The sequence below is a fragment of the Delphinus delphis genome, chromosome 16 (assembly GCF_949987515.2).
Source record: "Delphinus delphis chromosome 16, mDelDel1.2, whole genome shotgun sequence".
In the NCBI taxonomy this organism is placed as follows: domain Eukaryota; kingdom Metazoa; phylum Chordata; class Mammalia; order Artiodactyla; family Delphinidae; genus Delphinus; species Delphinus delphis.
In genome coordinates, this window is record NC_082698.1 from 53,437,760 (window position 1) to 53,464,850 (window position 27,091).

General features: G+C 48.8%; 1 protein-coding gene across 5 annotated transcripts; it reads right to left on the reverse strand.

Annotated features, from left to right (window-relative positions):
* Positions 1 to 139: 139 nt before the first annotated feature.
* Positions 140 to 21,332, reverse strand: PRXL2A (peroxiredoxin like 2A). Of its 5 annotated transcripts, none has more exons than XM_060034691.1 (6): positions 21,203 to 21,332; positions 10,379 to 10,558; positions 7,946 to 8,037; positions 4,673 to 4,813; positions 3,905 to 4,069; positions 140 to 1,063 (listed from the first exon to the last, which is right to left on the reverse strand). In XM_060034691.1, exons 2-6 carry the CDS (start codon positions 10,554 to 10,556, stop codon positions 950 to 952), a joined length of 690 nt encoding a protein of 229 aa, XP_059890674.1. In that variant the 5' UTR covers positions 10,557 to 10,558; positions 21,203 to 21,332; the 3' UTR covers positions 140 to 949. The 5 variants fall into 5 exon arrangements, with proteins under 5 accessions (XP_059890674.1, XP_059890677.1, XP_059890673.1 ...); XM_060034694.2 differs by having other exon boundaries at positions 10,379 to 10,541; positions 21,203 to 21,330; XM_060034690.1 differs by having other exon boundaries at positions 21,152 to 21,284.
* Positions 21,333 to 27,091: the final 5,759 nt, after the last annotated feature.

The window sequence follows — 27,091 nt, forward strand, 5'->3', positions numbered from 1 at the left end:
GAACTTTTCTGGGCATTTGGAAACCTCTTAGATCATTAGAACTAGAGGAACTCCTCCCCGACCCTACCCCATACACATGCAGAATACTGATTTTTCATGTTCAGTGTCTTTGGCCCCACTGATTTAATAAATTCAGCCGTTATTACGGTAAATATTTTTATTGTTAGTTTTGTCAAAAACATTTGTACATATGGGCAATTTCTGATGCCTGATTTTATTAGAGCCTAATTTTACTGATCATCTCTTCTAGAAAATCAAATCTCCAAGATTAGAATGGAAGACAATGAAAAAATAGATTTCCCTTTATAGTTTACCTTTATCGAGCCATCCAAAGCACAGTCCTTTTATACGAGTATTACTTTAACATAATATAATAAATCATAACAAACCAGTGAACTAAGTTACATTTCATCTTCTCTGTCCTTTTTCCTCCTCAGTCACCAGATTAGGCTAGAAAACCATCAACAGGAAAGCAGCTACCAATTTTAAACGCCAAGTCGTTCCTCTAGGAAAGACAGCAAAATCACTAACGTGAATCATTCACTGAAAACACAAGCCAGAACCTTATACCGTTAATCTTCAAGTCAATCACCAACTTTTCTTAGATTTTTAAAGACACGAAAATGAAAATCATTTCAAATAACAGCACTCAAACACCATATATGTTTGTAATGAGGTGTAGCAGTCAACTTTAAGCCTCAGATTTTCCAGGTTTTAGCTGAAATAAGCCTTACTAATTAGCTTTTTAGATTTTTATCAGTCTTGTTTGGGGGTTATTTTGCCTTATTAGGCCTAAACAGAGTACAATATTAAAATATGTTAATTGTCTATACTGAGAATATGGCATAAATGGGTTTCTAACTCCCTAGGGACAGCAGTGGAAACACAACACATCCCATGAACACGGGTGAGAGCCCTAGTTATCCCTGAGCTGGGCAGTTTCACACAATCATTTCTTCTCTGAGGCTGAAGTCTGTGGTTTGATCTTCTTAGCAGCTTCCAGAACAGAAACTAGGTTTACTTTGTCTCCAAATTCTTTTTCTCGGTGCTCCAGAAGAATGCCCTGAAAGGAGACAAGAGGGTACATCAGTCCTCACTCTGAGTCATTCATTCATGAGACAGACACTGAGCGCCAGCTGTCCATCAAGGCCCTTGCTTGGGCAGAAGGAACAGAGATCCGAATCGGTCCCGGCTCTGCCCTTGAAGAGTTCAGTCTTTTGGGGAAGGTAGATCAGGGGAGGCTCCTCCGCAATATTTGGACTGTACAAGCAGCACTTTGGGAGCCGGAAGTCAGGAGGCTTCACAGGTGATAGAGCACGTCTACAGGTAGAGATGCACGTAAAAGAACATTCCAGGCAGAAAGAACAGAATGAGCTTGCACAGAAAAGCCTGGAGTTGTGGAAGTGGAGCTCAGAGGTCAGACCTTGACAGGCACTAAGTGAACAGCTGAAAAGGGAGACGCTATGTTTAGTTTTCCTACGAAACCGGAGGCCACTCACTTCTGATACCATGAAGCAAAATGCACTAAGACATACTACACCCCAAAATACCCTAAAGTTGTAAAAAAGATAAAATGAGTTTGAGATCAGCATCAAGGAATCCTTGTTAAAGGGTTCTTTGATAGGTGACAAATTAAACTCAAATTGAATTTAAAAAATAAACATTTATAAACATGTTCTTTGTACCATTATTTATAAAGACTTTTAAAAAGAAAAGTGCCACCACACTGTGGTGACCACAGAGAAGCAGATCAGGAAAGTATATTCACTTGCTCATTAGCGCGGTTTGCAGATGTTAAAGACACTGAGGAAGAACATATGACGACATGGGGAAATGTTCATGACACGCTGTTAAATGAAAAAAGAACATCTAGTTTAGTAAGGTACCGTTTTCTTAAAAAAAAACAAAAGGCCTGGCAGCTCAGCTGTGTCCTAAGAGGTTGTCCCTGATAGCTGAGCTTATAGAATGGCTCTCCCCACCTTCTCCGTTTTCAAATTTCCTATGTTGAAAACACACTGCTTCTTTAAAGTTAAGTATGCTTTAAAGATTATTATGACAAAGGAAATCCCTACTGAGTGGCACCTGGCACAGTGGGACTGCAAAAACTCTGCTCTGAAGAAACACGGAGGTAAGCCCTGAGGCCAGGCCAGCCTGGTCAGCCTTCCACCAGGAAGGAGGAAGACAGGAGCTCCAGGGAGCACCAGCAAAGTCAAACAACACCCCAGGAGCGAGCCAGCCAGGCTTGGGCAGCCCGTGAGCACCAGGTGAGTCACTGCCAGGCAAGAGGAGGCTGGCAGGTGAGCCAAGCCCTTCCCTGGGGGCTGAGGAAAGGCAAAGATAGGAAGGGGAAGGAATCCCAGGGGCCCGGAGTGGGAAGAGGCTGAGGGATCCTGAGGAAGTGGCCTGCCCAAGTGCAAGGGTACCTGGAAGGGGTCTTTGGGAACCACCTCCAAAGAGGGGCTATGGGCAAGGGAAGGGCAGGGTCTCTGGAGCAGGACAGATCGGAGTTCCTGAGTTTCATTCCCTTTGCACCACATACTAGCCCCATATCTTTGGCTGAGTTATTTCATAGGCCCACTTCCTTACATGTAGATAGGAATAAAAATACCGACCATCCCAGACTGGTTGCAGAGAAGACAGGAGATCACGTATATGAGCACCTGGCACAAGGCAGGCACTCGCTGGCAGCCGTTATCACTAAGACATTTCGATACATTACCAGAAAGTTAGCAAACAGGTTTATGTTATATCAGACACCAATTCATGCTAGATTCTCACACAGACAAGCAACTGCAGATACCAAGGTTTAAAAGGAAGAGATTCGAAATACAGCTTAAAATTGAAGGCATTCTAGTCCCACTAGCTTTCCTCCCCAAATGGGGAAAGTATGCAGTTATCAACGTCAGTGGTGAGTTCCACCATGCAGACCAGCCCTGTCTTCTTTTTTCTTTTTGGCCGCACCATGCGGCTTTTGGGATCTTAGTTCCCTGACCAGGGATCGAACCCGTGCCCCCTGCAGTGGAAGCACCGAGCCCTAACCACTGGACCACCAGGGGATTCCAACCCTGTCTTTTTACAGACAAGCTCAAATGTTAATGTCATGCCCGAAGTTGGTGAGACGAGCCTAGAAATCAGACCATTGGGTCTTCCTGCCAGGCCTTGAGCCTGCACTCACTGTACCCTGTCCTTTCTCTGTGCCCACCCGGCCTCTGCTGGCACTGCCGTGAGTCTGACGTGGAGCATCCACCCACCCGCCTCCTGAGCCCACAGAGACCTCATCTCTCCACACCTTCCCTTAAGCCCCCGTGCTGACTCTGGATCCCCACAGCCAGGGCCTGAAATAGAGTGTGCAGAAGAGTCTGCTGCCCCTCCCGAGACAGCCAGGCCACCAGGACCCCCGCAGGGAAAGCACCACCCAGCACAGCTCCCTGCTGCTCCCCCAACAAGGTCTCTTTCCATTCCTTCTCTCCTCTTCACTTTTCTCTACTGTCCATCCTCGATGACAGGGAACACTGCAAGGGAGTAAATTCTTCACAGAGTCAAGACTCTGCTTTTGTTCTACTGTAGAAAACAGAACTTGACATCAGGAAACCCGGGTCCAGGCTCCTGAAGTGCCACTGAGGAGCCGTCCTCCTCGGTGCAGTCACTTGCCCCCTCACAAGTTATTTACCTGCAAGACTCAGACTGTGTCGCCATGTTACCGTGACGAGGGAGGGGGTCGTGTGTGAGGTGCCGAGAGAGCAGGCGTGCAATAAACCATCATTTCCCTCCCTTCCCCTTCCTCATGCTCCCTGGCTTTCTGGAAGGAAGGCTGGGAGACTCCGAGCAGGGAAAGCCACCCTCCCACCCGACACATCAGGGTCTTATGCTCACAGACCCACGAGTGAACACGCTAGCAATTTACCTGCTTTCCTGGTCCCACCACAAAAACTCCCCCAAGGATGAAGCCCTCGCCTTCCAGGTTTCCAGAAAAGCCTCCACTCCGGGCCCGGAAGAAGTTGTACCAGACACCCAGACGGACAAATCCCATGAACATCATCTTCCGCCTTTCCGGACCATAGAACTTCTTCTGTAGGAGCGAGGAAGACAGACCCCATATGAGTAGCCCATATGCCTGCCTTCCCCAGGGAGGAAAGTTCCCAGCAGGGCATCTGTTTTCAGACAAAGACCCAAAGGCTGCTGGTTCCTGTCCTCCACCACCCGACACACAGCTGCCACCCAGGAGCGCTCTCAACTGCCCGAGCTAAAGAGAACCCTGTGGCCTGCCACCCTAACTCTAATCTCTTGCTATGGACGTACAGGGTTCTTGGGCCTGACAGAGTGATAACAGTCCTCCATTCTGCAGAGGTTAGTAGAGGGGAAAGAACTCTGGCTGCAATGAATTAAGGGACGGGGGCTTGTGCTGGGCAAACCCCTGCAGCGCAGGGAAACCGGTGGAGCTTTCAGCTAGTTCCAAGGCTCCCATTCCCGGGTCACAAGTCAGGAAGGGCTCAAGTAATAAATGAAGGACAGCTCTTAAGTTTTTTCACTCATGCTCTGCTCAGAGGGCTAGGGGCAGCTGAAAGGGAGGCCGACTCCAACTCCTGTCCAGACATGCTTTGGGCCACCGAACTCTCCACACACCAGCGCAATCCCCAACGGTCTGTGTCCGACAGGCTCACAGCACACGTACCTTTTCATCCAGGAAGATTTCTCCTTTGAAATAAGGCTGGAAGTCCTTCACTTCAGTCTTGACATGCTCCTTTACCACTGCGTAGAGGGGGATGCCCAGCTCGTCCAACTTGGGCTTCAGGGAGGACAGGTCTGCAGCCTCCTGCGGAAGACAGGAAAGGTCAGGGGCATGAACTCTCGGGGCTCTGCAGCCAACCAACACCCTCTTTCCTACAGGCCCAGAGCGTGGCTGGCACCGAATGCAGAAGAACAAAGGCAACAAAATGCCAAGAACAATTAAGGCCTGTGTAGACCAGCAAAAGACTGTCCCAGCTGGGCACGAGGCCTCAGGATAGAGTGTCAGGTCCCCTCCTCAGCCCAGGTTCCTGTCCTGTCCATGGAGGGAAGGAGAGGCTAGTCTCCTGTTCTGGGTGTCCTAACCATGGCCTGGGGAGCATCCGATAACTAAGAGCTTGCACCCAAACTCAGTCCTCCACTCCTAGCCACAGTGCTTCTCTCCTAATCTCCCAGCCCCTCCACTGCACTAGAGCAAACTAGCACAAGGGCCTAGCAGTCGATCTCCATGCAGGCCATGTGAACAGCTGCCTCCACACCTCTGCTCAGCTGGCCCCCTCTCATTGCAATAACCTTCCTTCTTTCTCCAGCTCAAATCCTACCCTCCAGAAAAGGATCCCTGTTCTAAAAAGTTCTCCCTGGCTAGCGCAGCCTGGAGTAAAGGCCTGATTCTCTGTGTATATCTAATCTTTCCTGCTTGGCGACTTTTTCTGTACTGAGTCCACTGGGTTCCACTAAGTTGAGCTTTGTCCCTTAAGTTCCCAAATGTGTCTCAGAGTCAGAAACTGCCTTCCATTTCTTGTATCCCTCAGTGCCTAGCACATGGCTGGATATGCAGAAGGTACTGGGTACCAGGAGGAAAGATTCCAGGTGAAGGTGGACAATGGGGAGACTGCAGCTGAGCTGGGAAGTATGGACATCCCTGATTCTCAGGAACTGCGGGCTAGATGAAAAGATGAAACTCATACATCAGGGTAGAGCTTCGATGTTAAGAACAAACTACTTTTTCACATTTGGTGTCAGAATGAAAGAAACAGCAGGAAATCCTATCAGAAGCAGCCTACTTGCCTCCAATACATTGCTATACGGTGGCAACTGCATTTAATTTTTCATGTATTTTCTAGAACAACAACAAAAGGATAGCTAATGAAGCAGAATTCATTACAATGCATTTGTCAAGAGGTTCAGTGAGTGGCAGACTCTGCCCAAGAGCAGAGAGGACTACAGGTCTGATGTGGTCAAAGAGCACCTGTGTGTGAGAGGAAAGGTTTTACTCACTTTCCCTGGGCTTTACTCAGAAAAAGTGTGAAGTGGAAACTGAGTCACATGTCTCCCCCCTCAAAGTAACTTTGCCTGCCATCCAACCATCCTTTTAGAAACGTAAGTTTCCATAAAATGCTCTACCAGGGTACGGACCAGAGCCCAGAAAAACAGGTTGTAATTAGAGCAGGTGCTCCTGGAACCTTGGGGTTTAGCTGGCCTTGAGAAATCAAGTCACAACAGGCTTCCATGTTGGTATTTGGAGGCATCAGAGATTGGACTCAAAAGCCCTGAGTTTAAATGTCACCCCCTGTGGTAGGCAGAATAATACCGCCTAAGGATGGATGTCCACATCCTAATCCCAAGAACCCGTGAATATGTTTTGTTACGTGGGAAGGGGGAATTAAGGCAGCAGATGAAATTTAGATTGCTAATCAGGTGATCTTAAAGGAGATTATCCTGTTTTATCTGGGTGGTCCCAATGTGGAATCACTAAGGTCCTTAAATGTGGGAGAGGAAAGCAGAACGGTCAGTGTCATAGTGACACAACGTAAGAAAGACTTGGCCAGCTATTGCTGGCTTTAAAAATGGAGGAAGGGGGCACGAGCCAAGGAATGCAGATGGCCTCTAGAGGCTGGAAAAGACACAGAAATTATTTATCCCCTGGAGCCTCCAGAAGAATTACAGCCCTGCTGATACCTTTATTTTAGCTCAGTGAGACCCATTTCAGAATGCTGACCTTTAGAACTGTAAGAAAATGAATCAGTGTTATTTAAAGCCACTGAGTATGTGATCACGTGTTACAGCAGCAATAGGAAATTAATACACCCCCTACAGCAGTATGACATTGTCACTACCTCTGTACCTCAATTTCCTCCTCTGTAAAATGAGAATAACAACAACAAGCTGTATTTTCCAGGGATGCAGTGGGGAACCAATGAGGCACCGACGGAAAGTGCCCTGAATGTATAGTACGATAGTGCACCATGCAATGTAGGCAGATTCTCAGCCAGCCCAACCACACAAGCAGGGGAGAGCTCTGCAAGGCCGAAAGGAAATGCCTCAGGATAAGACAGGACAACGAGGGGAAGGAGGATGGCAACTCGGACAGGACCAAGACCATGACCTGAAAAGCAGGTCAAGCAGAAAGTTTTCTCAAGAGGTGGAGTACTGTCGTTCCCAGTTCTCCCCCAGGCAAAGCCGTGAACCTCGGGACCTGGGTCTTCTGTCACTGACTGTATGACCATGGATAGGTCAACAAACCACTCTTATCCTCAGTTTACCTATGTGTAAAGTGACAAGGCTGGACCCTGCCTTCCCTTGACAAGCTTCCTCACTGAACAGACGCGATGGCCTCCCTTTGAGGGGCCAACCTGGAGACCTCCCAGTCAGTGAGCCCCAAATTGCACCAAACTCTCATGCCCACTGCACCCACACTATCGGCATGACCAAAATCCCCTGGGCTTCAGATCCAACGCCGAGAGCACAGAGAGGCAGCAGAGTCACCACATGCGGCTCTCAGCCGTCCAGCAGGGACACCAGCTGGCTCCCCAGGAAGAGGCAGACAGGCAGGTCCATTCTAAAGGTGTGGCCCTGTGCTTCCCCGGGTGCTGTAGCTGCACCACAGGCGAGGCTGCCCATGCCTGTACCAGTGACGATCCAGGCACCTCATTTCAGTAAGCAAACCGCTGTGCTGAGAACCAGGGACATGCAATTGGACCTGGTCCAGGACACAGATACTACAAGAGTGAAAGGCCTTGGAATGCCAAAGAAAAGTCAAATATGTTGCTAACCCTAGGATATGGTGAGCTGTTAAATGAACAGAAGCAGAGAATTAGGCAAAAAACAAAACAAACCTAGAGTAAATAACATAATGGGCCACTGTTGGTCCTGGCTGGAAATGCCCCAGTCCTCCCTTGCTAGGATCCCTTCCTCTGAACAGATCCTCAAATGCACTCACCTCTCGACAGAGGAAACAGCCTGGCCTCCGCACAGCCATAATCACAGCTCCATTATTTTCCCAGAGCGCCTTTGCTTTAAAAGTCACTGGTTCTGAGGAGAAGAAAAGGGAATTCAGTGTCATTTCCTCTCAGCCTGGCCCCAACCTCTAAGCACCTCATAAACAGCACCAGGCCAAACAGAGGACCTGCAAAACTATTTCACATGTGGGAAAAAGCAAACAGGAAACACGGGTAGGGAATATTCATCTTTCCAAGGAAAATGAATCCAGTGTAAGGGTCCTACTGTATAACCAGAAGGCCCCTCCCCCATAAAAATCTAGTTGTGAACTTGAACATCCCAAACTGGAACATTTCTGGAAAAATAGCATATTCCTTTGCTGTCTCAATGTAACTTGTAACAATCCTTTAGGGCAGATACATGCCCAAAACTTGAACGAGATCTTGCACTTTGGCCAAGAAAACCCCAATTCTTAAAAAAGTATTCAAAGAAATTAGGTCAAAAGAAATAAACAAAAAACAATTTAACCTAAATATGTTAACTGCACTATTATCCACAGGAGAGGGTGGAAGATGTCCAACAAGGAAATTCTTTGGGTAGCAGAGTAGTGTAGCTCAAGCCCGGCTCCAGTCACGCTGAGTCCGCATCTAGGTGTGACCCGGGGCAGGCTACATCTCCGCCCTGAACCTCCATTTCCCCATTTGTAAATGCAGATGCCTAGCAGCTCCACTTTGGGCCACAGGGAGTATTAAAAGATGGATATAAAAGTGCTCTCCAGGCAATACAGAGTCAGTGAGGGCTCAATAAGTACTATCCCTTATTATTTTAGCATTTCTCAGAGGAATCCATGTCCCTGTGGGATGTTACATAGGAAAAAAAGAAGGTGGGAGGGGATCGAAATCAAATGACACTGGGAAACGCTGGGTCGAACATAGCTAAATAGGACTCTCTCTGCAGGGCTTCTTAGTCCCTTACTGAGGTGACCTACATCATAAATCTGCAGTCACAGTTCCTGCCTTCCCTTGACAAGCTTCCTCACTTACTGAACAGACGCGATGGCCTCCCTTTGAGGGACCAACCTGGAGACCTCCCAGTCAGTGAGCCCCAAGTTGCACCAAACTCTCATGCCCACTGCACCCACACTATCGGCATGACCAAAATCCCCTGGGCTTCAGATCCAACGCCGAGAGCACAGAGAGGCAGCAGAGTCACCACATGCGGCTCTCAGCCGTCCAGCAGGGACACCAGCTGGCTCCCCAGGAAGAGGCAGACAGGCAGGTCCATTCTAAAGGTGTGGCCCTGTGCTTCCCCGGGTGCTGTAGCTGCACCACAGGCGAGGCTGCGCATGCCTGTACCAGTAACGATCCAGGCACCTCATTTCAGTGAGCAAACCCCTGTGCTGAGAACCAGGGACATGCAATTGGACATAGTGTTTCTCAAATTTATTGGACTCAGGAGCTCCTGTCTTTGAAGATCCAGGAGCCTGGAATTCCTCAGAACACACTCTGGAAGGTTTGGTTGAGTAAACAGTGGTACAATTTTACTAAATATTATGGAACGATTATCATTATATTTAGAGAGACAACATGGGAAAACGAAAAATGCTTTTGATAAGAAAAAACTAATACTCAGCCATAAAAAGAAACAAAACTGAGTTATTTGTAGGGAGGTAGATGGACCTAGAGCCTGTCATACAGAGTGAAGCAAGTCAGAAAGAGAAAAATACCACATGCTAACACATATATATGGAATCTAAAAAAAATGGTTCTGAAAAACCTAGCGGCAGGACAGGAACAAAGATGCAGATGTAGAGAATGGCTGAGGACACGGGGACGGGGAAGGGTAAGCTGGGACGAAGTGAGAGAGTGGCATGGACACATATACACTGCCAAATGTAAAACAGATAGCTAGTGGGAAGCAGCCGCATAGCACAGGGAGATCAGCTCGGTGCTTTGTGACCACCTAGAGGGGTGGGATAGGGAAGGTGGGAGGGAGACGCAAGAGGGAGGGGATATGGGGATATATGTGTACGTATAGCTGATTCACTTTGTTATACAGCAGAAACTAACACACCATTGTAAAGCAGCTATACTCCAATAAAGATGTTAAAAAAAAAAGAAGAAATAGATTTTATCTCTTAAAAAAAAAAGAAAAAGCTAAAATGTAAAAGATCAATATACAAGTACACCAAGGTCATAACTACAGATTATTACGTGTACACCTGGAAAAATATGTGTGAAAATAAAAGAGATTATTGTGTTAGGGTAATGGAATTATCAGTAATTCTTAAAGTGTTACTAAATTTTTCCTAATGTTGTATTGCCTTTTCAAGTAAAAAAAAAAAAAAAAGAACTACTTCAGAGAGAAAAAAACTAAGTAAGCCTGCATCCCAGCATCTTGGAAAAGTACTGACACCAGTGGAGTCACTGCTTACCCTTCTCCAGTGTTTTCAGGTCTATATCCTCCAGATACTCCAGCGTGGCTTTCTGGGGCTTGGGCAGAAATACGTCTGTGTTGGCCAGGAACAGTGCCAAGGCAGCAGCCCCTAGGGCCCCCGCACCAATGGACCACATTCCCATGGTGAAGAAACTTGGATCCTGGAGGAAAGACATTTCTGGGGATTGAGAGAAAGGAAGACGACGTTACTGCTCCCACAGGACAGCCGGAATCTGATCTCCCGGACAACAAGGCTCTGGCTGGGCAGCCAACCAGGGGGCCAGAGGCAAAGGGAGGAGAAGCAGCAGTGTCAGAGATGGGACTGGACAAGGGCTGCTAACTGAGCCCCTGCCCACCTGCCGCTACAGGAGCCTGGGAATACAACAGACATGTGGAGGTTCCTGCCCCAGGGAGCTCACTAGCGGGTCAGCAGCCACGACAGAGGCGACAGCCTCTCTTGCTGCTCCCTCTCCCTTGCTCAAGGCTGTGTCCTCCCAGCTTGATGGCGCTCCTCCAGCCTGTGTCACTGCCCTCCTCATCAATGTCTGCTCTCTTCCTTCACAGTCCAGGAGTGGCAGCTCCCACCTCCCTGGGGAGGCAGCAGCCTCTCTGTGTGATTAGATCACTTAGAGACCAACCACCCTGTTGTAACCCTACCCTTCCTCCTCGCTGTGAATCCCTCAGACACAGAGCCCAGGTCCTATTCATCCAGCCCCCAGACAGTGCCCAGCAGGGCCTCACTCGAAGTAGGCAGGCAATCCCAGTATATTTCTCCAACTGAGAATACCTTTATTTTCTACTCATGATGCAAATAAAACAGGCTCACAGTGAAAACAAAACAAAACACCAAAAAAGAAGCAATACATAAGACCACAGGTGACAAGAAAGCAAATATCCTCTCAACATCTACACCTATTAAATTATACAGTTTAATAGAGATGGCCACTATTAGTCTGACATCTTTCCCCTGTGAACAGAATTATACAGATGCCTGTCCAGTGAACAGGTAGAGAGACTGAGAGAGAAGGCAACATGTAAGAAAGAGCACGGTGCTGGGGTGTCTGCTTCAGCGGACTGGGCAACAGACAGTCTGCACTGGGCAGGGGGCTCTGTAGTTGAAATGGAGGTCCAGGCAGGTCCTATAGCATCCGGCCTCCTCCCCAGCTCATGCTTGGGGGCCTCGCCAAGGCTTCCTCCAGTTGGGAAGCCTTGTGCTTCTGAGTGGGAGCTCCTGGAAGCAGCCCACCCCTGTAACCGCAGCAAGTACCCCACCCAGGCTTTGTTTCTTGACAACCACTTACAATACCTGTCTTTCCATCTGGCCCTCTCGCCATCCTAGGATCTGACTTACGCCGGAGCCTTCCTCCCCAAGTACCTGCACGACTCTATGTGCTCGGATCACTGGGTACCGACCTGAGGTGTGTGTCTACGTGTATGTGTGTGTGTGTGTGTGTGGCCCACCTGACCTCATCCCACCTAACCAAAGGCTTAATTCTCCCCTGCAGGACTTGACTCAGGAGAGGACCTCTCCAAAGGATTAAGCAAAGGCCCAGAAATCCGCATGTCACTGCCAAGGGAGGGGGCTGTGAGGGATCCACTGCCATGAGGTAGGGTTGGGAGTAACTTGGTGGTGATAACTTTGGGAAGAAAAGGGTAGGCCAGACTAGTGTTTAGGCCAGCCCGGGAAGTTCAGACGAGTTTAGAAATAAAAGGGAACTTTCAGACAGGGGATGTGGAGTGTGTACTGGGAATGACCAAATGAAAATAGCCTTTAAGAAAGAGGAATTTGGCATCTGTACACTAGGGGAGAGGAAAAAGAAGGGGACTGTGTGTGTTGGGGGAGGAGGTGAGCTGGGAGAGAAGAGTTTCTTATAACCTCAAAACGTGCTCTCGCGCGCTGGCAGCATTGGCATCGTGGAGAACTGCAGAATTTCCAGCCTTACCTCAGAACTAAAAAGTCATAGCCTGCGTTCATCAGACACGGCAGGCAATTCACAGGCACACAGAAGTTTCAGAAGCATTGTCTTGGAACAAAGAATTCAGGTTTTGTGGTTGGTTGGCCATAAGCCACAGAACAAAGTACAGCCATGAGCGCAGGCTGGCCTTGGAGAGCTGGGCCTTCCTCAAGGGCCAGCTTCTGTTTCCTCAGCTCATTGTGTGAGGGCAGCCACGGAGACAACGAGAGGCAAAAACCAGGGCACAACTCCACGCCTCTGCCCGGAGTGTCCTTCCTCATTCGCTCTATTCTGCATGACTCAGACGCCTCTTCCAGGGGTCTCCTTGGATGCTCTGCCTACCCCCGTCCCCCAAGAGGGGATTATTCACCCCCACCTGTGTCCAAATCACAACGATCCTTCTGATGTGGACCTGTTTGCAAGTTTTCTCTCTTTTGACTCTTCCTCAGTTTATCTCTGAATTCCCCCGTGCCCAGCACAGGGCCTGTTTGTGGTCCACAGTGGGCTCTCCATCAATGTGTGCTAAAATGAATTCAGTAGGATTGAGTGATGAAAAGGATGACTTATGGAGGACCGAAGCACTCGGGCAAAGCAGGAAAGAACATTCCACAGGCCAGCTTCCAGTTCTTTTATGTGTCAAAGTTACACATTATACTGCATTATAGTTCACAGAACAATCAGGAGGAAAACCACAGCTCTCACCTGCCTGCTGTAAACAGGAGATTCCCCGGAGCCTGGAACAATTTCTGTACCTTGACGCACTTCCAAAACCTCCCTGGACTGCTGACATGTGTATATGATTAAGGCCCACATGGCACGGTCTCTGATCACAGATTTGCTAACATTTCTGCATCAGTTCGCAAAGGCCAGCTTACACCTACCCTCCAAAAGGACTCACTTCAATTCCTGGGACACATCAGAGCGTTGCAGGAAGTCCAGGGACCCTTCCAGTCAGCTCCACACCCTTCTAACACACCACTGGCTGTTTCTGGAGGCAAACAGGCTCCGGCTCCCCACTGCCCATCAACAACCATCGAGCCTGTTTGCTCGCGAGCACAAGGGAATCAGACTCAAACAGACTCAACATTTATTTCCAAACATTTATTCAGCACTGACCTGTTGAATAAATGGCAGTTTGGGATGACATAAAACTAGGTGATAAACAGTCCTCAAGGAGATACAGGCCTAGTACACAGATAACAGAAATTCAAGTGGAAAGGTATGAACACGGGGCTAAGGCAGTGCAGCGGTGAGAACCAGTTACATCCGATCTGGGCAGCCGTAGAAAAGCCCAGAAGGAAATGGCTTTGAAGCAGGCATAGGATTCAGAGAGCAGGATGGAGCAGCTAGGCCAGGCTTGGGCTCAGTAAGCCTGGGAAACAGCGGCCTGGCGGGGGTGAACGTCCCAAAGGCGCCCAACACCCTACCTCAAGTCCACGAGCCGGAGCACAAGATATGGGCTTCAAAAGCCCCAGGAGCACTGCTTAGCACCCCAGCCCCCGCCTCCAGCTGTGATCCGGATGGCATAAGCACAGAGTCACCCCTCTGGGGAGCTTGGCCCCGCGGCACTGAGATGTGAAAACACTGTCAGCACCAGAGGTGAGAGGCTGGCCTCTCCGTGAACATATCCTCCCAGCGGGCCTCTAGCAGCTGCCTCTTCTGCCAGTGGGAAGCAGTGAAAACTGACTTCCGGAAACACCTACAGAGTGTATAGATCTGGCCTCTCAGGCAAGGCCCCCTGAGCTGCAAAGCAGTTCCCATCCCAGCATGTCTTTGGAGCACGTGCCATGCAACTCGCTGGCTCTGCATCCTGCATCACAGCTATTCCCACCCACAAAAAAGGACTGGAGGTAGCAGGAAGCTTCATATCTACACGGAACAATGCATTTTCACATGGGCCTCTAAGGCTACTAACTGGAGAGATAGGGAGGCCGGTAAACGAGCACTTACTCAGCGCCACTCGAAATGCGTGCTTTCATTTCACACAGTCCTATGATGCAGATGGTATCCTGTTAGGCAGCTGACAACACTGAAGTTCAGAGAAGTTCAGTACCTTTTCCAGTGTCACAGAGCCAGCAGGACAGTGCTGCGTCCTGGACCCAGATCACTAGGACCCCAAAGCTGTAGTCTTTCTACTCCACAGGCCTCCCCACACATGCACTGGTGGGTTTCTGGAGGTCAAGAGGCATGACCCCTTTTGTCTTAAAAGAGAATTTTAAACGATCGACCTATTTTTTTTCAATCATCACATACAGTCAAACCATGTTTACTCTAAAGGAAATGTACCGTGTGACAGATGTCCCTTCTCTTTCCTCCCCTCTCTATCCCCTTCTGTTAAGGAAAGGGTCAGTTTCTCTGAAAGATAATAGCAAGGCTGTTTACAGAAGAGCCAGCCGCCACCTGACACAGCCATAGTATTCGGTTCCCCACTGTGGCACTTATCTGATCAGGTCTCTCCCACAGAAGAATGTGAAGGGTGATAAGACCACAAACAAGCAACAGCTGGGGCAGCTCAGAGTGGCAGCGCTGGTCTGGGATAAGCGTCTCAGGGCAGGAGACCCAGCTGGGCTCCCTAGGCCCAGATGGCTTGATCCCTCCCTCAGCCTCATTTTCCTTAACTCCAAAATGAGGGGGTTGGATGGGGTGAATGGCAAAGCTTCCAAAGCACCCAGCGACATCGTGGGATTCTATCAAAAACAGCTCACTCTGGAGCCTGCACATTCTCGGTTCCTCATCACAACTCTACCCCACCCCACCCCCATTTCAATTTCCAGAGTGTTTCCTCCCCGCTGCCCAGAGCGTCACAAGCCACCTCCCCTCCCCCACACATGGTCCCTCATCCCCAGCCTCGGGCACCAGGCACTCACCATCCGCAGTGCGCACACCCTGGCTTCTGCTGACCCACGGGGAGCTGGCAGCAGGGGAGGGCTGGAGGTGGGGCTCTGGAGTCCCGCCTATGGTCCTAAGCTCATTCCATTGGCAGGACCGGGCCACCCAGAAACCCTGGGGCTCCTTCTGCTGCGGACAATCTCCAGAAAACATCAATATGGACAGCTGCCAAGATCCCCTAGCCCTTCAAAACGCGGAGCAAATGTTGAGTCATTTGCAGTCATGCAGATTATAACATTTATCAAGCGCCAACAGACTCCCTCTCTGCTTCCCCGGGCAGGCTAATGAAGTGAAGCCCTTAATGTGGCCCTTAATGCAGCCCAGGGGTCACACTAACTGAAATCAAAGGAAGATGTCCCTTTCCCCCTGGCCGCTTGTGTAACAGACAAACAAGCCTGACACCATAGTGGATCTATTCCTTTAGCTCTAACCCTTGTGCACCGCAGCCTGTGCTTAGTCATGCTGCCTCTGCACCTTTGTAAAAGGATGTTTCCTAGAGCCTGAAATATACATGATAGCCCATTCTTGAGGCTTTGACCTTTAAAAAGTAGCAGAACTAAAAATAAGAATTGTCTTGTTGGAGGTTTATAGCAACACTGTGAGGAGACCTACATGGACAGCTGCAAGGACAAAGGATTCCTGCACCAAGAAGTATGCAACCACCAGCCACCCGCCTCCCCTCTCAGTATAAAAGCAGCCTGAATTCTAACTCGGGTAAGATGGTTCTTTGGGACATGAGTCCATCATCTTCTCGGTCTGCTGGCTTTCCAAATAAAGTCGCTATTCCTTGCCCCATCACCTCCTCTCCCGATTTACTGGCATGTCGTGTAGCGAGCAATATGAGTTTGGACTTGGTAACACTTGTGCAGCCTGCTCCCTTGCCCTGCCCTCCACCCCACACCACTGGGGCCCCTTACCTGCTGTCTATTCTTTACCTCCCTCTGCCTTCCCTTCTTTTTCTGCCACTTCAAGACTCCTCTCAATCCACACTCCCTGCCTCTGTGACCTCACCTACAGCCAGCACTTCACTCACCACCTTGGTAGTGACTTCCAGGTTCCAAGTGCTGCTCCGGACTCAAAAGTTTCCACTTGGGGGTTCTCTAGGTTCTCTCTGTTGCATCATGACCAAAGCTGAGTCAGTTTCTCTTCCGGAGTTCTTTTTCCCTAGCTCAGTGAATGACACAAGCATGGAGCCAACTGCTCAAGCCAGAGACTGCAAGTTGCATTTTACTCTCTGTTCTCCCTCATTGCCCACATGAAGTCAGTCAGGAAGTTCTGACCATCCTATGACATGGGTTCGCTACCCATCCTCTTCTCAGCCTCACTGCTGCTGTCCACAGCAAAGCCCCTATTACTCTGTACCTGGCCTATCTCAGTAACTACGGAACTGAGCTTGGCTGGCTCCAGCCAGGTCCTCTTCAGCCTATTCTCCATGCTGTAGCCAGAGCGACTGTCACACTCCCTGGCCTGATCACGTGCTTCCCTTGCTTTCAGACCCTCACTAGCTACAAACCTCTCAGCACGCCGCCAGGGCCCTTGACAGCTCAGCTTCAGGCCACCATCCCGGCCTCATCCCTGGCCACTTCAGCACCCTCATCAGATCACTCAACGTGTAAGGACTGTAACATGTTTTGTTAGGCCTTTGCACTGTTGCTCGTGTTGTTTCCGTTACCCAGAATGCCCTCCCCGCCCATGCCAACTAGGGAAAGGCCCAAGCACATGTAACACTTTCTCTCCGGAGCCTTTCCTGAAAGCCCCGAAAACTGACTGCTCCCTCACCTCTAGTCAGATAGCAGGCACGTATGTGCAAACACACACATACCTTTGCACAATGCACAAGCAGATGGACTTAGTGCATTTAGTTATTTACATGTCTGTCTACACAATACGGTGGAGCAATCTGAGGGCAGGGGCTGTTGTCTTATTCATTCCTGCAAATTCAGCATTTAACACAAATCTTGGCAACAAGTAGGCATTCAATCTCTGAATGAAATGATCTGAATTTTACTCCTTAAACTCCGCAGTGAGGCAGAGCTGGAACTAATTTGCAGCTGGTTTGACCTTAAAGAAACACTCAAGCCTGGGGCTTAGGTGACTTTAGGTTGGGTCCTACCTCCACTGCTCGTCGGCAGGGTGATCTGACACAAGCTATGAAGACACTGGGCCTGGGTCTCCTCATCTGTACAGAGGAGAGAACTAGAAAATCTACAAGTTCATCTCAGTTCTGACATCCAAAGACTCTGAAGTACTGCATGATTGCAACTCCAGGGTTCTGACATCCAGAAAGCCACGGGGACACCTGCCACTACTGCTCTTCTGCTGGGTGTGTACAGTCTCACCCTCTGCTTCCCCAGGCCTCATTCTACCTGTTCAAGGAGCTGCGTCTGGGCAGGAACTGATAAAGTCTTACTAAGACAAAGTATCAGCCCTGGGTGGGTTAATTCATGCCTGAAACAAGTAGAGACAGCATCATATTCCAAACATTAAGGGTACACCTGCCCAGCCAAGCCCGACCCAGGGAATCCTCCCTCCTCAGAATGAGCTGGCTTGAGGCAGACACAGGGCAGAAGGAAGAAAGGGGTCCTGAGGGAGACAAAAGGAACTAGGAGTGTACATGGGCTTTCTTGTCTCAAGCCCTCAGTGAACGAGGCTGGAAAGGATGCTTCATCTTCTTTTCTTTGCTCTCCTCTGTTCCTTCAGAGCTCTAGTTCAGCCCCTCCTTCACTGAGCAAAAGAAAAAACTAAGGCCCAGAGATGGGACCAGCTAGTCCCAGGTCACTTGCGGGGAGGACTGGTTAGTGGCTGTGCCGGGACTCAGGTCTCCCAACTCCCAGTCCGTAACTATCTATCCTTCATTGGACACTCCTGCATAGGCTGAAACAGTGTGGGATCAGAGCCCAGGAAGAGGGCCTGCAGGTCTTCAAGTCTGCTCACTGGCCTGAAGAAGGCTGAAAGCAAAACTGCTCCTGGACAGAGCCTGGGAAATCGGGTGGCTAGAGAGAGCACTAACCTTTCCCAAGCCCAGTTCTTTGTGAGCAGTTTATAATTCAAAGCCAAATGTTTTAAGGGTCACGTTGCCCATTCTCAGCTGAGAAGCCACTCCATACCTCTCTTCCCCACAGTAACAAAGTCCTGTCAATTCTGGATAGACAGCCTTGAAAATGTGGTGACACGGGCACCCAGGGCCCCACGAGCAGTAGGACATACACTCCCACCCACCCTTGTTGTAAGCCCCATGGAACTAGCCAGTTGCAAGGAGCTCTCACCTACTTGCCTCGGTCTCTGACTTCCTACTTGGCGTGACTGCTTAGCTCTTAAATGCCAGATTCAGAAAGTTCTGATCAGATGCTGAATGTAGAACAAGAGGACTGGGAAACACTGAGTCACTGCCAGTGTGAGGAATATGGGGGCTGGAAGAGGTCTTTGATCAGCTACCCTGCGGCTACAGAGCCCCACGCAAAATGCCTGGCTGTTCTGCCCCTTGCTTGCACAGCCTCCTGTCTGGGCTCAGTGACATGAGTGTGGGTGGAAGGCAAGGGAGATACCACAAAAGAAACTGGGATTCAGGACAAAAATCCTGGGTTCTCACTCTTCGATTATGAGAGGTCACGTCGTCCCTCTGAACCTCAGTGTCTTCTTAAAAACAGGGCACTTTGGGCTTCCCTGGCGGCGCAGTGATTGAGGGTCCGCCTGACGATGCAGGGGACGCGGGTTCGTGCCCCGGTCCGGGAAGATCCCACATGCCGCGGAGCGACTGGGCCCGTGAGCCATGGCCGCTGAGCCTGCGCGTCTGGAGCCTGTGCTCCGCAACGGGAGAGGCCACAACAGTGAGAGGCCCGCGTACCGCAAAAACAAAAACAAAAAAAACCCAGGGCACTTTGAAGGGTTGTTGGGAAGACTATACGAGCAACGAGGAACAAACTGTAAGGCAGCAGCATCTTTCTCTTCTTTGCAGGACTCAGATTCACTCATTCTCCTATGAGGGCAGGAGATTTGAAGCAGAACAGACACAAAACACTGAACAACTTCTTCAGCTGTGTCACTGCAGGCCTGCCTCTTGGGCGGAAGTTCTGGATCTGGAGGGAACCCTGGCTTTTCTCAGGCCCCTGTGGTCTAACTGCCACCCCACAATGCATACTCCATGCTGCCCGTCTGCAGCCTGCCAGCACCAGAGAAGGCAAACAGCCCTGCCCAGTTGTAATCTCCCTGTGTCAGAGGCCACTGAGCTCAGGGGTGGGCTGGCTACCGCACAGTGTCTCCAGACAGTTCTTGCCACACACGCCTCAGCAGAAGGTGGCTTGGAGTGTCTCTGCTCAACATTTCACAAAAAGGCAAGTACCCAGCTGGCAGGAGAGCTGCCTTATTTCTGGGATACTAATAGAGGCTGGGGCTTTGAGCCTCAGAATTCCAGTCCTTACCAAACTTTCCAAGCACCATTTAAGTGACAGAAGCAGATAAGACAAAATAAATGTCTTCATACCCCTCAGGAACAACACATAAGATGTCAAATGAATGGCATGCCCTTATAAAGAACAGCAATACAGTAATGGCCACACCAAGAATAGCTCAAACCTAATTCAAATTCCTACAAGCTGTTAGAACCTGGACAAAGCACTGTTTTTGTATCAGTAAAACAAGAATGATTCCCAAATTACAAAATGTAATCTTCCACAGAGTTGTAAGAATCAAAGGATTAAATGTATACGTGGTGCTTTGTAAGCTACCTTACAAAGAGTGACATAATGTGAGGTGTAATTCTTACTCATTTCTAGATTAGTCAATGATTGCCCCTAAAATGTGGTTTGTACATGAGACGGAGGGTTTCTGATGACCGGGTATGTTCCAAGGAGACAGGGTTTCTGATCTCCAGGACTGGGCTGGAGCAGAAGCATCGGAGCCTATACAAGCTGGCTCCCGGACAATGCTTTGCTAAATAAATCCCAAGTAATTATTTTCTGCTTTTAACCACCTGACAAGTTCAAAGGAAAATGCATTAAAACAAAGACAAAAACAAAAACTACACAGGGTTAGAGAATTGGGTTGTGGAAAGAGCCTCGTGTTGGTAAGGAAAAGAGGCCCAGAGTCAGCTGGGACTGGACCCCAAGCCGGCTTCTGGCTCCCCCGGGGGTGCTGCCTCCCCACGGCCCTGGCCAGGCTGGGTCTTAAACATCTTCTCCAAATGCTTCAGCTCCGATCCCTGCAACAACCTCGAGGAGAAACTGTCCGATCATCAGTGCCTTGTCTTTTCACTCCCAGACTTCAGCACAGTGGTTTAAAACGTACGGCTGAGCTCTTTTCAAAAAAAGTTGCCAGGGGTTGTATGTAACCTTTGGGTAAGGGAGGCAAAACAGGTGCCTCTGAGATGATGAAAAACGCGAGAAATCGCGGCGCCATAAAACACAGGACCCTAAGCAGGCACAGAGCCCAAGACGACCAGGCTCTTGGCCTCCACCCGCACATCGCCGATCGCCAGCTGGTCGGCCCGCCACCCACAGGCAACCCCGCAGGCCCATCCCGGGCTCGGCCCCGCAGAACAGACGCGCCAGGACAAAGCCCCTTTCTCAGTTCTTTGTCCCAACAATCCAGGCAAGCCGGTGCCATTAGCCTCTCTCAAAGCCTGGGGGCGGGGAAGAGGGGGGTTTCTCGGCCGGTCAGATCAGCGCAGGGTCCCGGCCCCGGGTTTTCTGACCGCAAACGCTGGGTTTTTCCGCGGAGCGCGGGGCTCAGGGGCGGGGGGGGCGTCGTCCTCCGAGGGAGGTGGGGGCCGCCTCGAGACCCGCAGGTGTGGCCGCGCCCTGCCGGCTCTGAAGCAGCTTCCCGCGGGCTCCGAAGCTGACCGTGGGGCTGACCTAACCAGCCCCGCATCCGGCCAACCCGCGCGCGCCCCGACCTGCATCATTCGCCCCTCCCTGCCTCAGTTTCCTCACCTGCCTTCGCGGACGTCACGTGCCCCGCAGAGCCCTGCGCGCCGCACTTACCGCTCGCGCTCCCCTGCAGCCCGCCTCCTCTCGCGCCCGACGCACGGTGGCTGGCGGATGGAACACTCCCCGGCCCCAGGGGTCCCAGGGGTGGCCCCAGCGCCTGCGCAGGTTCGCGCCTGCGTCTCCCCGCGCGCCACTCCCACGTGACCCGCCCAGCCCTCCCCCCGCTCCCGTGGCTCAGTGCCAGCCCGGCTGTGGCGCTGTCGCCAGCTCGGAGCGCGCGTCCAACCCTATGCGGCTCTCGGGACCCGTTCGCATACGGTCCCTGGTTCTCACAGCTCCAGCTGCTTTCAGTCCTTCGCGAGTGGTGACCCTAGGCTCTTGATTCATTGTCAGGGGCGCCTTCTGGAGCAAAAGGAGGCTCTCGACTGCCCTGCTGGGACCTGGAAGTCCTGTAGCCGAGGACAGTCCCCTTTCAGTCCTCAGCGAGTTTCTGAGCAGTTATTTTTTCACGGTTTTTTGGCATAGGGAGGGGGAATCTTTAGGACCGACACACTTTAGCAACAAATTCAGAATTGCCAGCCTCTGACCCCCATCCCACATCCTCTTTCACCCCCAAATGCTGGCCATTGGGCAGAGCGTGGTGAGTGGAGATGGCTGGCTACTGGGATGTTGCCTGACTTCACAGATTCTGAAGTCGGGGTCTAGTTTGACCCACATGGTTCTTCCGCTCATTCATTTACTCCTCATATTTAAGTGTCCACGTTGTTTTATAAAAGTAGGCAGTTGAGAGAACACCTTTTCAGAGACAGGAAGCCCTGATTCACAAGATAACACTTAAAGTAACACTGGGACAACTGATCAGTCACAGGGCAGTGCGCAATGAAATAGCAAAGCAGGGCTGCCACACCCACTGGTCAGAGGTAGCTGTCTGCCTGCAGTTTGGCCCCTGAGTTCACCTGGCACCGCCTCCTGGTGTACAAAGTCCAAAGCGTTCCCTGTCACCTTCCTGACCTCCAACCCAGACTCCAAGCTCCTTGTAAATTTATGGGCCATTTAAGAGATCTCTCCTTCACCAGATTGTGAGTTCCTTTGCTCCATCTCTGGGAACCCAGAGCCTGGCCCAAGGCCAGCATGGAAGTATACAGGGGAAGTGCTGTGAAAGAGAGGATGTTTCTAAATTGGAGGTGAGAGGAATCAGTTTGAGTGATCGTGCAGCCTTCTTGCAGGAGTAGGTATTTGATTTGAAGGCCTGAAAATATTTGGTATAATTTGGTACAATGTGGATGTAGTCATAAGAAGACAATTTACCCCCAGAGGGCCTTTCTCACTGCTGCTTAATACCTTCTTACCCGGTGAAGGGGAGGGGGAAAAGGCTTATTCTATCCATCCTGAGATAGGATATTTGGTCAACAGGGAGAAAGGTTGCAGGGGAAAAAGCCCACTTAGAACAAAACAGGAAGCCATTTCCCTTGAGTTTGGGTCCCCGGAGACTGACCATTAATGACAGAGCCATTCAGGGATCACCCATAGCAGAATCCTGGGGTGGCAGGCTCCCTGAGGCTTCAGCTGTGGTATAATTACCAAATACAAAAAGCCATGATTATATTTATATTTTTGTAGCATTCCAAAGCTCTGGACTTCAAAAGCCAGGCTAGATCTGATAGCTAATTAACACACTCTTCACACTCCCAATTTGTCCAAGAAGGCGCAGGCTGAACTCATTAAAAAGCAGTCATCAGACCAGAAGAAAAAGTAGACACAGGAAAATTTACAAACTCAGGGATTAAAAACAAAAAAATCAATCTACCAAGTTTGAAAAAGAAGAGTACTTCTGGTGTTGTAAAGACCATGACATAATCTAGATTTTAATTTAAGGGGGTAGAAATTAAGGTGGACTACTACGAGTTTTGTGACAATTTAGGTGTGGTACCCTCTCAGCAGGGGCAGGGAAACTGCTCTGTCCTTCAAAAATCCCCTGGGGCAGGCAGAAAACATTGCTAACAGCAGGCAGTTTGGGTAAAGATTTGTGATTCTTTCAGTGTCACAGACACCCCTAGATTCACCTAGCTTCATCTGCTCACTCAGCAGTGACCCAGGCCAGCATCATAACATGATTTTTTAAGCTGATGGTCCTGCAGTGTGTCTGGGCTCATTGGGGACAGTTCTGGAAGCAGCTAGCATCAACATGAAAATAAAGTAAAAATAGGTGCTTGATTTCATTGTTTCAAGCCTAGGTTCTTGTTCTGTGAATGTATAAAAGTCAAATCAAAATCTGGAAACATGTATGAACCACAAAAACAGATGTGCACGGATCAGCTCCAAATCTTTCTACTTGTCAATATCCCTGAATTCTTCTTTCTTATTTTATAAAAGCATATAAAGATGCTCTACTTCCACAGCGCACCTCACAGCAAAGCCTTTCTGGAGCCCTCAATAGACGTGACCAGAGGTTCACCAGATGGACCAGTGACTGACCCAGAGCTGGATAGTAGGATAATTCTGTCCCCAGGTTGGGGAAGCAGGGCTGCCTTGAGTGTCCTCACTCATTATCTTTTTCTCTATCCACTAACATTCATTTAGGAAGCTTTAGTGTGCAAGTAACAGAAACCCAACTCAGACTGCCTTGAGGTGATCCTATGATTCAATAAAGTTATCAACTATCCAGGTACTTTTGCTTCTTTGCACTGTTAGCCAGGTGTTGGTTCATGTTAAGACTGGTTCATCTTGTGGTCACAGGATGGCTTCCAAGAGCCAGCATGGGGAGGGGCCAGTTAGACTAAGGAGTGAACAAAGCCCAGAGCCAGTCAGCCACTCTGATTGGCCAGTCACTGTGGTCAGGGTATTGCTGCGCTCTGATTGATCTAAGTCTGGGTTAGTGCCCATCTCATACATTATTGCATGCATAGTTAAAAGGATAAATAGAAGTGAAATAAATGTCTTAAGATATTCCTAAGACATTTTCACATCCAAAGTCCAACTCTTCTCCATCATTTTTGGACTCAGAATCACTGATGTCTGCATTTATCACACAATATTATCCTTGGGCTATTAGAAACACTGGTGATGCAGCATTTCTTAAAGAGTGCTCCACTACACTGCAATGAGAAGCCCACGCACTGCAATGAAGAGTAGCCCCCGCTCGCCACAACTAGAGAAAGCCTGCGTGCAGCAATGAAGACCCAATGCAGCCCAATAAATAAATCTTTTTTAAAAAAAAGAGTGCTCCACTATTGTCTTCTGCTCAAAACCAGCAGGAAGTTTTGATAAATAGACGTTTTACATCTTAATGGTAGTCCTTCAAAACACAGGAATTGGGCTTCCCTGGTGGTGCAGTGGTTGAGAGTCCGCCTGCCGATGCAGGGGACACAGGTTTGTGACCCGGTCCAGGAAGATCCCACATGCCACAGAGTGGCTGGGCCCGTGAGCCATGGCCGCTGAGCCTGCGCGTCCAGAGCCTGTGCTCCGCAATGGGAGAGGCCACAACAGTGAGAGGCCCGTGTACCGCAAAAAAAAAACAAAACAAAAAAACACATGAATTGTGATGACAATCTCTCATTGCTTTGGAATTTCTTTCATCTATTTCAAGAGATTTGGGAAATTTTCCATTGCATTACAATCCTTTTGCATGGATCTTGTAGTAAAAGATAATAGACTTCATATGTGTGTGAAGGGGGATTGGGGGTATTTATTTCTTGGTTCTATAAACCTCTTGATTTTGCTTTGCAAGAAAACAGAAAAATGAAGTCATTCCTTTGATAACAAAATTCCCTTTACTAATATAAATTTCTTTTCCACTTGCTGTTTCCATGAATTTCTGTGTTCACAATAACTTTTTCACTTTAGTGCCAAATCCTAATGTAATCTCTTAGAAGATTTTTATACAGCAATTAAACTCAACTCATGGAATATAAACAATGTGCACTTGCAACTGGAGGCAACTTAACAGAGAAGCCAAGCTTTATAAGGAAAACAAATGTCTGAAAGTAGTTGTGAAAGTTACATGAAAAAACAGACAAAATTTGCCTTACCAAATATCAAAATACACCATAAAGTCGTTGTAATTCAAATAAATACGGTATTTTCTAAAAACTCTGCTTTATCTCTAACTATATCCCAATTTTCAATCCTGGTATTGATTTCCTTCTCACTTCTTTTGCTGGACACCAAGGTCCAGGTGAGCTTCTCTGGTTGCCAATACTCTATGCATATTGTCACACATCACTGCTGGAAAATTAACACTTTTAATGACTCCGTAGTTAGAGGAAGACCAGAAGTTCTGAGTTTGGTACTTACTCTGCCCTGTGCACTTCTTCCCTTGGCTAATTTCAATCTGTATCTTTTCCCTATAATAAAAATATAACCGTGAGCATAATGGCATTCAGTGAGTTCTATGAGTTCCCCTAGTGAATTATCAAACCTAAGTGTGGTCTCAGGGACCCTCAACTGGAAATTGGTGTCAGAAGTCTTGCTTCCCTCAAACTCCTCACTGTCCTTGACAGGTTTAGGGGCACCTGGGTTATCTAGCATAGTAAAACCTGTTAAGAACTTTCCTGTTGACTCAGTTTATTGTTATATTTTTCTGAAAAATTGTCCATTTCAACTAAGTTTTAAGATGTATTTATTTAAAGTTGTTCCCTGGTGATTTTCTAAAAACTCTGCTTTTCCTGTAGTTATAGCCCATTTCTCAAGCTGGTTATCACTTTCCTTCTCACCTATTTTTGCTTGAATTAAAAAAATGTTTTGGGGACTTCCCTGGTGGCGCAGTGGTTAAGCATCCGCCTGCCAATGCAGGGGACCCGGGTTCGAGCCCTCATCTGGGAAGATCCCACATGCTGTGGAGCAACTAAGCGCATGTGCCACAACTACTGAGCTTGTGCTCTAGAGCCCACGAGCCACGACTACTGAAGCCCGTGTGCCTAGAGCCCGTGCTTCACAACAAGAGAAGCCACCGCAATGAGAAGCCCACGCACCGCAACGAAGAGTAGCCCCCGTTTGCCGCAGCTAGAGAAAGCCGGCGCGCAGCAACGAAGACCCAACGCAGCCAAAAGTAAATAAATAAATAAATAAATTTTTTAAAAAAGTTTTGTCAGCTTTAGTAAAGTACAATTTTTTATGAAGTTAGAGTTGAGGTAAAATTCACCAATTTTAACTGCTGAATTTGAAGAGTTGGAACCCACATATGCAGACATCTACCATCACCACCACCATCATCATATAGAACATTTCTATTACCCCCAATAGTTCTCTCATGGCCCTTGTGGTCAATTCCTTCCCCAGATCCCTAGCCTCAGGAGATCACTGATGTGCTTCCTATCGCTATAGTTTTGCTTTTTGTAGAATCTCATATAAATGGAATCATGCAGCATGTAGTATCTTGTTTGGCTTTTTTCACTTAGAATAATGCTTTTGAGATTCATCCATGTTTCTGTGTACAGCAGTACTTCATTACTTCTTATTGCTAAGAAGTATTCCATTGTATAGGTATGCCAAATTTTGTTTCTCCATTCACCAGTTGATGGATATATTTGGGTTGCTTCTAGCTTTTGGGCAGCTATGAATAAAGTTGCTGGGAACATTTGTAGGCAACCTCTGGACATACGTTGTCATTTCTCTTGGATCAATGTCTAGGAGTGGTCATATGGTCAGTGTATGTTTAACTTTATAAGACACTCTCAAACTGTTTTCTAAAGTGCCTATATGATTTTCATTCTAATTCTAAGAATTCCAGTTTCTCCACATCCTCACCAAATTTAGTATTTTCCATCATCCCCTGTGGTTTCCTCCACTGACAGCACACTTGCCATTAGACCCTTGAGGCCACCGTCAATGCTTTAGGGCATATGGTCAAGTTTCTACAGAGATCCTGCAGCAATCCAGGGACAGAGAGGGCTCAGGCCCTCCATCATGTCGGGTAACCCTAGACCCATCTCTTCTGTTTGTCTT